Below are 12,576 nucleotides of genomic sequence, written 5' to 3' on the forward strand. Positions count from 1 at the left end.
GTTCGCGTCCCAGTGGGGGTACCGGGATCTTTCTGCGTGGAGTTTGCATGTTCTCCCCGTGCAGCATGGGTTCTCTCCGGGTTCTCCGGCTTCCTCCCATAAGTCCAAAAACATGTTGAGGTTAATTGGTGATTCTAAATTGTCCGTAGGTGTGAATGTGAGTGTGCTTGGTTGTCTGTTTCTAAGTTTAGCCCTGTGATAGACTGGCAACCTGTCCAGGGTGTCCCCTGCCTTCGCCCTAAGTCGGCTGGGATAGGCTCCAGCCTAATGAACAATATTTTCGCTTTAAAAATATGCTGTACGGTATTATAGGTAGAGTTTCCGAGCCGTTCCTGAACGCGGCACGTTACACGCCCCTCTTCATCATCATTGGCACTCCCACAATGCAGCGGGGTAATGTATTAACATGGCGTCAGTGCTTGCTGTTTTTACCAGGGCCGTGGGATTTGAAAAACATTATATAGAACAGAAACATGGAGACAGCTAAACAATAATCTGAAATCAACCTTGGTGCTCGAAAGTAAGTTACTACGTGCGCTTGTGTGTTGCAATGGTCGAACTGTTTTTGTTCTGTTTTAATGACTTGCTTTTATGTGGCAGCTGAGTGCCAGTATTATTTATTTCTCGTAGCTTCCGAGCTAGCAGCTCAGCCGGACGACCGGGCACTGCAGCTAACGTTATTTAGCGGACGGAGACGGCTAACAGCAGACTCGACTAAGCAAAGAGTCCCCAGGAAGTCAACGTGAGCCCTTCCTATAACGCAGGAAACACATTTTGTTTTTAATGGTGAGCATTTTTGAGTCGATAACATTTGTGCCCGCTCCCCACCACTTTTCTTTTCTGTTTTGGAAGTTTAGTTGACGGTGTAAGTCCCGCTGTTTTGTCCAAGTCAGTTTCCCGTTTACTACCTGAACCTGACGGTAGCCGTAACTAGTAGTCTCTGCGACTCCTAACCTGCCATTACCTGATTAAGATAATCCCTAACACCGACCATGAAGGGTAGCTGCATGGGCAGACCTCTGCACAGAAAAGACTTAGGCCGATATTCTTTTCAGGGATGATATTAGTGCTGATTGTTAGTGATCAAGGAGAGCAATGACCTGTACTTGGAACCGATAATTTGGCAGTATAAATTTAAAATTTGGGTGTTACATTTTTTAATAACACAAACTGCAACACACGACTTTGATGGAAGGCCTTTGTTTATATTTTACATCAGTTTAGTTTTAAGAGATTTTTTTCTAAATGTGTCTTTCAGTGTTGATGGGAAAAACTTTTGATGTGTAACAAATCAGATCGTACTGTGGGCAGGACATTGCTCAAGACCACAAAGCAGTGACTACAGACAAATATTGGGGCGGGGGTATAAGAGCCAAAGTACATTTATATTTAAATGTATTATTTTTTATTTGATTAGTTTATAATCTGACTTAAGAAAAGTAATGGTATATACAATATATCTAATCTGACAAATGCTGATTATCAGATGCGATAATTGGTTGACCCTTCCTTCCAACCCTTAGTTCCAGTTCAATATGCGTAAAACTAATTTTGTGTGTGTGTGTAAAAAATTAAACCAATCACACATTCTGATGTCCTCAAATGAAATATATTAAATATTCAAAATTTTCTCTTACCAGCTGTCTTGAATGAAAAACATTGAGTTTACAGTGATCTGAAAAACAAAAGCATTTGAAAACAGTTAGCCAGTAAAGCAGTTTATTGAATAGGTAACTTCAAATGATCAGCTCATCCTCAAGCTCTGCAGAAGCCTGATAGTGATTCTGATCATTTGAATCAGGTGTGTTGGAAGAGGGAAACATCTAAAACACGCAGGATTGTGGCCCTCGAGGACCAGGATTGGACACCCCTGCTTTACACCATGGAGTAACTGATCATAGATAACCAGTTTCATCCAAGATTGGCAAAAAAAAAAAAAAAGAAGCAGCTGGTTGGCTTTTTAACAACAAACAATACCACCCTGTAAAGGAATGTTTCTGTGGCCAACATACTGAACTGTTAAGGTCTAAACCACGGAGGTCGAATCCTGGTCCTCGAGGGCCGCAATCCTGCGTGTTTTAGATGCTTCCCTCTTCCAACACACCTGATTCAAATGATCAGGATCGCCATCAGGCTTCTGCAGAGCTTGATGATGAGCTGATCATTTGAATCAGGTGTGTTGGAAGAGAGAAACATCTAAAACATGCAGGATTGCGGTCCTCGAGGACCAGGATTTGACACCCCTGGTCTAAACTACATACCCGGTCAGTTTTGACATGTCGTCATGGTTGTTGCTCCCATGTATCCCAGTGTTGTCACCATGGTCTCTGGAGTCGTTAGATCACACTGAATAAGACTACTCCCACTTCTACTCAGTTTGTGAGCTGCTTTGCCAAAGGTGACAGGACCCTGACCTGTTTTGACCATCTAATTATACAATTCCTCGCCTTTCTGCTAAAGTTTTATAATTTTGTGACTTCCGCAATCAGGAAGTTGAGGAATTGAGGAAGTTTTTCAGATTCTGATTTGAAAACATAAACAAGTACGATATGATGCCATTTTAAACAAATTTCTTGACAAAATAAAGAATTAGGAAATTCCGTTATTACAATCATTGTTAGCTGCAGCAGTAGTCTCTTGTCACAACATTTTTTTTTTTTAGTGCTTTCTTTGGTATACAATTTATTTTAGTTAGTCTGTTTACAGACTTGCAGTCCAATACTTAGCTTATAACAATTCAAAAATATGTCTTTGGTAGAGCCTGTTAATTGACTGACTCTTTTTCACTACACCAGAAACTGAAGTGCAGTGTCGCTGCTTTTTGTTGTTGTGCAACCACCAGCAAAATCGTGTTTAGAATATTTAAAATCGCTAGGGATTACACATCACATGACATTTTTTTGTGGACTAATCAAGGAAACCATCTGTCACTGCTGCTTTCATCATATTCACACCAAAATATTTTAGTCTAATTTCGTGAATCTAAGCCCTTGGCAATGTTGTGTATGTGAAAATCTTTCCATGTTCTGTCTACAAGATAGTATAATCAGCCCCAATGAGGTTCAAAGCACACAGTTTTATTCAAGTAAAACACTCAGAAATGGTTAAAAAGAACACCAAAACTTCTTGTCTTTTTCCCTCTTCTTTCTTATTATTTTTGGCACACTATGCTTGTAAAAAATACTATTTGGAATTTACTTGTTTGTATTTTTTAAGGGATTTTTTTTTTATTACTTTCTTTGAAGTCAGAAGTTTCCATACACTAAGATTACTATGCCTTTAAACTATTTGGGAAAGCCTCAATGATGATGTCATGGTTTTGGAAGCTTTTGATAGGTTAAATGACAACATTTTAGTTAATTGGAGGCACACCTGTGGATGTATTTTAAGGCACACCTCAGACACACTACCTACTCGTGTGAGATTGTGGGAAAAGAAATCAGCCAAGATATCACAAAGAGAATTGTGGACCTCAACAAGTCTGGTTCATCCCTGAGTACAATACAGATTGGGTCCTGTACAGATGTTGGTTAAAAGGCTACTCAGAGAGGAAGAAGACATTACTCCAAAAGCAACATTAAAAAAGTCCAATTATAGTTTGCAAATTCACACAGGAACAAAGACCTTATTTTTTGGAGACATGTCCAGTGATCTAATCAAACTAAAATTGACCTGTTTGGCCATAATGACCATCGTTACATTTGGAGGAAAACGGGGGAAGCTTGCAAGCCTGAGAACACCATCCCAACTGTGAATATTGAAGCAACATCTCAAGCCATCAGCCAGGAAATTAAAGCTTGGGCACCAAAGGGTCTTCCAAATGGACAATGACCCTAAGCATACCACCAAATTAGTTCCAAAGAGGCTTCAGGACAACAAAGTCAATGTTTTGGAGTGGCCATCACAAAGCCCTGATTTCAGTCCCGTAGAAAGTTTATAGACAGAGCTGAACAGGCGTGTGTGAGCAAAGTGACCAACAAACCAGACTTAGTTACACCAGTTCTGTCAGGAGGAATGGGCCAAAATTCTATCAAACTATTGTGAGAAGCTTGTGGAGGGAAACCCAAAACATTTAACCCAAGTCATGCAGTTTAAAGGCAATGCTACCAAATACTAAGGAAATGTATGTAAATGTATGTCTTTGAAGAAAGTCATAAAATATTCTCTAAAAAACATTCCCTCTCATTATTCTGGCATTTAACAAATAGGAATAATTTTGGTAACCCTAACTGACCTAAAACAGGAGAAGTTTAGTTTGATTTAATGTTAGACAGTGAGAACAAAAGGTTATGTCTTTTCATGTAGTGTATGTTAACTTATGGTTTCAACTTAGAGTTCACAATACCGTTTGCTATGTAATTTTGCTTGTGTCTAATAAGCAAAAACTAACTTCTTTCTCTGTCTAAAATTCAGGTGGTCTGCCTCCCTGGTCATCTTAAGTGTGGTGTTGATTTGACCAGGGACAAGAGCAGCAGGACAGGAGGGATGGATGAGTCCATAAGTCCAGTAAAATCTGTGAAACAGTCTCAGCCCAGAGGAGCCAAAGCTTGGTCCAGTGAGAAGTCCAATAAAGAGGCCTCTGTTCAGAGAGAGCGTACCAAGTCTGCACCCCGCAGCAAAGAAAACCTCACCGCTGCAAAAGATGAACACAATATAGGCAGCCTGGTAAGCCGTGGGCCCGGCAAGACTTCTGCAGATAACTCACAGGACAAAAGGAGAGGACGAACCTCCAGGCTGACTAGGCTGACTGGAAGAACGAGTTCCGGTGAGAGGGGCAAAGGAAAAGTGGCAAGCTCTCAACAGCAGCTGGTGGCACAGGTTCTAGACTCCAGGGTGTCTCTTTCTGCAGACAGCAGCCCTTTAGCGAACAGAGAAACCAGCTCTCCTGTAGTGCCTATTACATCTGCAAAAGGCCTCACAGAGCAGGCCAAGAGCTCCGTTGGAACCCCAGCAAAGGAAAAGTCCCATGGTGGGTTACAAGTGTGTTTTTGTTTTTTTTAAAAAGCCGATTAAGTCTTCAGCAAATGTATCTTCAGTAAATTGCTTTGTGTTTCTTAGTGGTGAAAACTGCCGTATTAATGCATCAGCCTGTTGAAGAGGGCACAGAGGTGAGGCCCACTGTGGAGGAAGGACCCCTTACAGAGCAACAACTGGGCCTCCGACAGGCAGAGGAGCGCCTTTACAGAGACTACATCCACCGACTGTTGAAGGTAAGGAAACAGTTCATTTATACCTGATGTCTCGCATTGCTTGTGACTGAATGTCTGTCAAACGAACTCAGATCTCTGTAATTTGCACACCTATTTAAGACCCACGAGGTAAATGGGGACCTTTCCTGAATGTTCACTGTCATAGTTTATCTCAAAATGGTTTAATTTTTTTGTGCTGTAGTGATTTCTAAACAAACTGGTCAAGGACAGAAAGAAAATGAATCAGAAAAAGTGTTGATAATCTATTGATTTTTTTTTTTTTAAAGTCACTTATTAGTACAACATGCCAACCTAGTTTCAGTCTCTGCAGTGTGAGATTTTTCTGCCTTTTTGGATTTTGAAGTTGATCATGCTCTTAGAATTTTGAAGTGTTGGTCAGACTGTTGTCTGGTCATGATGAAGATGTCTCCATAAGTTTTGGCAAAGTATCATGTTATTGTTTGGGTGGAATAATTAATCTGTAAATAAAGTACTTTTTAGTTTATGGATTAACCCAATTAAAATAACTCTGGTTTTAAAGAGGGTAAGTGAACCCTCCCATTTTATATTTATATATATATACACCATAGACTGTATAAAAGATGGATGTAGCAACCGGCCCTGAAAAATGAAGCCAACCCGGAAGTGTCAAAAACCTGCAATATCATTACGTCCACTAGTTGCTGGCTCCAAAAAGCCCTGCCTCCCATTGACTTGAATTGGAAAAGAAGTGATCACAGATCACGAAATACCGCTTCCTACAGCTCAGGATTTTTTTCTTATTAGTTTTCCTAGTCAAATCCAGAGACCAGATGGCCAATCTGAAAATAAATCAATACTGAATTTCTAAAAAATCGTCAACATTTTGCGGGGCAAGGGGCGTGGCTGGCTTGATTGACAGTCGGCAGCGACAATGCAGCCGAAGCGACCAGAAGGCGGTAAATGTGGGCGGGCAGAGAGGGCCTGCCTCTCAATCCGTCTGACCAATTGCTGCTCCTATGGTTCCGCCCCTCTCCGACGATTTTTGCGTCACTGGCTCCAAAAATCCAAGATGTCAACCAGGAAGTAGCAAAACCCTGGCTTCATTTTCTCAGTGCAGAAACCAACGGGTGACGTCACGGTAGCTACGTCCATCTTTTATACAGTCTATGATATACACACACACACACACACAAATAAGAGTTTGATTGTGAAGTAGGTAACTATTCTTGTCATAACAGAAACTTGATCTACATAAAAGGCTCTTTTGTGATTTTCCTGCTTGTGCTTACAAATATATTTTTGTGACATTGTCGCTAGCTTGAAAACCAGTCAAGGTTCAGTATGCTATTTAGCATGAAAACTGGGCATCCAGTGTACAAATGCTGAGATTTGATTTATTTAGTGAATTAGAATACCTTTAATGTTGTCATTCCATGAGTAGCATAATCTCTGAATGCAACTGTTCTGTATTTGTAAATGGAATGTCCAAGGTAATGCATTCTTGTGAATGACACACTGGTACCCCATGTGTCTAAGTCTTAAAAATAATAAATAACATGATGGTTTACAGCCTGTATAAAAAAAGAAAATGTTGTTCCCTGTGAGTGGTAAGTGATGGCCATAGGAGAACTGTGGTAGACAGCATGGAGGAGCTTGAGGGTATGGGCAATGGCATGCATGGAAGTGTCGCATCTGAAAAGTCAAGCACAGATTAAAATGTTGCCCATATAATTGGCAATCTACTGCTAAAAGAGAGGTAATGCTTATTTCTAAACAAAAAAGAAATCTAGCTTCATAATCAGTTCCTTAACATGAGATTTAAAAGATTTTTTTTCTTTTCAAACCACATACCCAGGAACTTACAACATGTGACTTTTTTATTTTGAACCCCAGTTATTGTGCTTATTGTAAAACATTTTTGTTTGGGCTCTGGTAAAGATCATATAATTAGTCATGTCTGGATTTAATAGTAGCTTAATGGTAATCAAGGCCTTTTGAATAACCAAAAAAAAAAAAAATCTATCTTTAAATTAGATAATGCTTTGTAGGCTGTGACAGTATAAAAGGACATGCAACTACTTGACTGGAGCACTGACTGACCACATTTATCATAGCATTAAAGCTGTGCAGGATGCAGCAACAAAACTTTACAGGTATGTAGGTGGGATCAAAAATGAATGCAGACCTGAGATCTGAGTATTCACTGAGTGCTCATTGGCCAGAATTTTAGCATGTTGACAGGCATTGTGGCTGGTGTGATCCCATTGCAAGATAGTCCCTAGTAAGATGCCATAAAACCTTGTCTGGAGGGGATCTGTACACCTCTGCCAAGGTAGTTGCATCAGGTGAGTATCAAGGGCATACTGAGATCACACCAGATCACAGTCTTGTTTGCCATAAACCATAGCCTAGAATTGGATACAAAACTGTGTTTTGTTACTTCACCACTTTTTTATTTTTAATATTTAGTTAATAATGCAAAATAACTAAATAAACAAAAAGATTAAATGTGATATGTCCTTGAAAAAAATGTGTCGTATTAACAAGTTAAGTTTAAAATGCCATCAGAGGTCCTGTTCTGTAAGACTCAATTCTGTTCGTTCTCAGTATTTTTTTGGAACCCGCACGAAAGAGGCAGTTTAAAGAAGACTTGTTTTGTGGTGAGGCAAAATTAACTGTACACCGATGTACTCAAGAAGTTTGGCTTATTTGATAAATTCTGATAAATGGAAATGTAGCATTTCCATTCATTTGCTTCCCTTTGTTTCATGTCTCTACCCTTTGGAATCATCACCATTCTGTGTTTTTCCTGTGTAAGGGAGTTGTTTTTATCTCTATTTAACAGTGGCAGGTGGTGTTAGTTGATGTAATTATGATCACCTGGAGGACAAAAATGACAGCTCCCCAGATTTTGAAGTGAAAAACTGTGAGTGCACATAAACTAATTGCCATTTCCTCTCTGTTTGTTTTTACAGCAGTCACCTGAGTATCCAAACTACCAATACTTATGCAAGCTCTGTTCTGTACACATTGAGAACATTCAAGGAGCACACAAACACATCAAGGAAAAAAGACACAAGAAGAACATAATGGTATGGAAATTTTAAGTTACCCACAACTTGCTTTGTTAGTGTTCACTTGAACAGGCATGAAGTAACACATAAGTTTACACATTGTGGTTGTGATGTAATAGGAGAAACAGGAGGAAAATGAGCTGCGTGCCCTGCCGCCCCCCTCTGCTGCACAGCTGAGAGCTGTGGATGCGGCCGTTGTTGAAACAGCCAGGCAGCATGGGATCTCAGAAGAGGACTTTGAGGTTCGAAAGGCTATAGTCGTCAGGATGGAGGGGATCATAAAGAGGCACCTTTCAGGTTGTACGCTGTGATGTCACTCACTTTTTCCATTGTGGTGTAAGATCCAACTGCGACCGCAACTCTGAGTGTGAAAAAACAATGACAAAGAGTAGTTGCTGAGCGTAACTCCAGTTCAACAAAAAAGTACAACAAAAGAGTCTAATGTGGCGAATAACATATAGTTGATTTCGATGTTTGACAGAAGAAGACTGCCACCTAATGAGACCATGCCCTGAAATGGCCCACTGTTTTCTTCAGTGGAACTGACTTATTACTTTCACCAAGTAGTGTAAAAAGAGGCAATGTCTTGAAAAACATTTAAATTCCAAATCCTGTTAAAATATATCCTTGTTGACCTTCATGTTATAGAGTCCTTTATTTATTAGGAGCAACTGGTCACAAGTTTGCAGTCTTTCTGAGTGTGAAATATTCTGCATTACTGCACAGTCTCTGCATGTCCCTGCATATATAAATATTTCGGTGTCTTTTCTTTGATTTTCCAGCTTGTTCCCTTCGTCTTTATGGATCGTGTCTTACCCATTTTGCCTTCAAGACAAGTGATATCAACATTGATGTCACTTACCCTTCCTCAGTAAGTCTGCTGCAGCTATATCACAAAAGTGTGATGTATTTACTGTATTATCACATTGAGGACATTGTAAATCAGCAATTATATTTATTTACTTTTTTCCCCCCCTTTCTCTCTTTTTTCTGTTCAGATGACACAACCTGAAGTCCTGATTCAAGTGCTGGAAATCCTCAAAAACAACTGTAAGTTCATGTACAATTTTAACTTGATTTGAGCCATGATTAATTGTTAATAGATTGCATAAACTTGCAGATTTGGATGAAATTCAAATCTGAGGTCCTTGTTTCTTCTGTAAGGACCTCACAAAAAGTTACCGCTATCACTAGTTTGTAATCTAAATGCCCTGCCATAAATTTTTGTTTCTGCAGTTTTCTTCAAGGTCATTTACTATGCGTATTCTGTTTTCTCCTTTAGCTGAATTTTCTGAGGTTGAGTCAGATTTTCACGCCAAAGTTCCTGCTGTGTTCTGTCGGGATGTTAGGAGGTAAGAACTAGTCACCTGTACTGTTTGAATGCTGTTTTTCTTTTGCTAATTTTTACATCTCTATGTACCTTTTGTCTCTTTTGTTTTTTCTCACAAATTGTTAAATATTTATTTGTGACTTTACTTTGACAATTATGAGATGGCGCCTTAGAGATATGCCATTTCTAAAAGCACAGAGCCAGCTGTGTTAGATGATTTACATTTACTACTTATTTTACTGCACATTATTATAGTACGGAACTATTTTATGTGCTGTGCTCAGTGTGAGCACTCATATTTTGCAATTATTTGTTTCTTCATGCATTGCACTTGGAATAGGATTGCAGCAAATGTGCTGGAGAAATGGTACTACCTGATTTAGTGTGTGAGCTTTCACATCAAAAAGTGTTTCTTTCAACAAAGTACTGCACAAAAATTCAAGTTAAAAACGTGTTGTCAGTACATCCAGTGGTACTGAGCAAAATGGAATTCCCAATCGTTACATTAGTGAACTGAATTTTCCAAAGTGTAAACAGGCCTCTTTTTGCTGCCTACTGTCTAACTGTGTCCATGGCAACATTAAACTTCCTGCTTCTTGTTAAACTTTATATACAGTCACACAAGTGAAGACTTTTATTGTACCATTTCCCAAAAACCTTAGTTGAAACTTATCAGGTGCAACACAATTTACAGTCACACTCCAACTTTGGTGCCACACAAAAATATCTTGGAATGAAAGAGCGATGCACCTCATATAAAGCCTGCATTCTAGTATGGATGTGTTTTTATCTGTTCATTGATTTAAATTTGTCATCATTTTTTTTAAAATCATGTAACATTTCTCATGTAATGAGCCCTGGCAACTATAAAAGAGTCAAACTGTGGTTCTGTCTCAATTCAAGAAGTTGATCCAGCTTTTCTTATTGCCTTTCATTGCCTCTTTCTGCACAGTGGTCTGATGTGCAAAGTGAGCGCAGGTAATGATGTTGCTTGTCTCACCACCAATCACCTGGCAGCCCTGGCTAAACTGGAGCCCAGACTGGTTCCCCTGGTGCTGGCCTTCCGCTACTGGGCAAGGGTAAAGTTGTGACTCACACTGACACGTAGGCTAAAATAAGAAACGATAATTAGCTGCTTATGTGGTTTAGTGTGTTAAGTCGTTTTTAGCTGTAAGAATGTACTGGTGCATATCAGCCAATCCTGATATTCCTTTTTTAATTCAATAGCAGGTTTTTTGGATTTTTCAAGAGTAAAAGTGCACCTAGCTTAAGTTTAGTAAATGAGTGGAGAATTACAAGAAAATTAGAATGATTATTTTTATTGACATATATTTCAGCTTTTCCACATTTTATATATAGTGTCCTGGTACTGGACACACTGGATTTTAAAGCAGGCACACCAAAAATAAATGCCTTGTGATGGCAAAGCTTGCTTGTTTATTTACTGAGTGATTGTTTAAGAGTTTTAAATGTAGCACACTCTATGCCACAATGCCAAACTCAGTTTTATGTTCAATATAATAAGCTATTTAGACTATAATGAGTGCGGGATTCATATAAGCTTTACGTTTTCACAAGCTAAAATGCCACCTGAAAGCAAGTTTTATATTTTAATGTTCATCTCCACAGCTCTGCCACATTGACTGCCAGGCTGAAGGAGGCATCCCCTCGTATTCCTTCGCCCTTATGGTCATCTTCTTCCTTCAGCAGAGAAAAGAGCCCATCCTTCCTGTCTACCTGGGCCGTTGGGTAGGTACAGTTGAAACCATTAGTTTACATACACTATAAAAAGACACATAACCTTTTTTTAGTCTGACATTATATCAGACTAAACTTTTCCAATTTAAAAAAAAAAAAAAAAAAAATTACAAAGAGATGGATACAGGAAAAAGTACATTAGTACAAAAAGTGCCAGACACCGTCCACTCTTTGACTTTTTCAATTTAAAAAAAAAAAAAAAAAAAAATTACAAAGAGATGGATACAGGAAAAAGTACATTAGTACAAAAAGTGCCAGACACCGTCCACTCTTTGACTTTTTTTTTTAACACAAAAAAACAAAACAAAACACTGAACAAATGGGGAGAGATAAATGCCCTGCAAAGATACTTCTAAAAAAAACAAAACAGAAACAAGACCAATACAAAACACAAAAGGGATGGAGAATTTTGTTACATATTATTTGTACTTGACCTCCGCAAGATCTGGGCATAAAGGCTTCACATGTCTGACTCACTTACTCCATAATTTAACAAAGTGGCCTTTTTAAGGTGAATTGAAAATGTGACATATTTCATTATATGCATTTCGTACACTATGTTTATCCATTCAGACATTGTGGGAGGCTCGGGAAGGAGCCAGCGTCTTGTGATTGCCTTCTTGGCAGCCACTGTCAAAATCGCAAAAAGGTATTTATTTAGTCTATCCAAATTATTAAAATGTCCCAGAAATATTGTAGAGAACTGTAGTGGTATGTTTTTGACATTGAAAACACTAATAACAGCTTTATGAAGCTCTACCCAAAAGGGTTTTATCTTTTGACATTCCCAAAATATATGCCAATGGCCTACCTCCCGAACCCCACACTGTCTCCAACAGCTGGTTGTACCTGTACCATAGTGTACCTTTTGCTTTGGTGTTATAAAAAAGCACATTAGACATTTCCAGTAAAAGTCTCGCCATTTGTGGGAGTTTGTACATTTCCAATTAGACTCACGGACATCCAGCCATTCTTCATTAGGTATTAGTAGGTTTCCTTCACTCTCCCATTTTTCTTTAATGTATTCTGTTGAATGAGATTTCTTCTTCAGAAACCCTTTATGAAATCTACCGATCGCTCTGTTAACCAAAGTATTTTTATAAGCAGAAATCAGAAAAAATTATTAGGGTCCGAGCACTACAGTGCATAGGACCCTATTGGAACTGCTACGTCATTATTTCTTCGTCACAAAGAAACGTGTTTTTCAGGTCCTAAACGTCCTCGACGACATTTTTTTCACCTG

General features: G+C 39.0%; 1 protein-coding gene across 3 annotated transcripts in view; it reads left to right on the forward strand.

Moving 5' to 3' along the window:
• The first annotated feature begins 393 nt into the window (after positions 1–393).
• Positions 394–12,576, forward strand: part of tut4 (terminal uridylyl transferase 4) — a 33,859-nt gene continuing 21,676 nt past the window's right edge. The window contains exons 1-11 of one of the 3 annotated variants that reach the window (XM_008281791.1): positions 394–520; positions 601–786; positions 4,414–4,969; positions 5,059–5,210; positions 8,147–8,263; positions 8,365–8,542; positions 9,028–9,116; positions 9,244–9,295; positions 9,528–9,597; positions 10,528–10,654; positions 11,205–11,324. In XM_008281791.1, coding sequence (XP_008280013.1) covers positions 784–786; positions 4,414–4,969; positions 5,059–5,210; positions 8,147–8,263; positions 8,365–8,542; positions 9,028–9,116; positions 9,244–9,295; positions 9,528–9,597; positions 10,528–10,654; positions 11,205–11,324 — 1,464 coding nt within the window. In that variant the 5' untranslated portion in view covers positions 394–520; positions 601–783. The remainder of the gene's footprint in view (positions 521–600; positions 787–4,413; positions 4,970–5,058; positions 5,211–8,146; positions 8,264–8,364; positions 8,543–9,027; positions 9,117–9,243; positions 9,296–9,527; positions 9,598–10,527; positions 10,655–11,204; positions 11,325–12,576) is intronic. The other 2 variants (XM_008281790.1, XM_008281792.1) reach the window with 2 other exon arrangements.

Source organism: Stegastes partitus, unplaced genomic scaffold, assembly GCF_000690725.1.
Source record: "Stegastes partitus isolate 25-593 unplaced genomic scaffold, Stegastes_partitus-1.0.2 Scaffold245, whole genome shotgun sequence".
Taxonomy (NCBI): Eukaryota; Metazoa; Chordata; class Actinopteri; family Pomacentridae; genus Stegastes; species Stegastes partitus.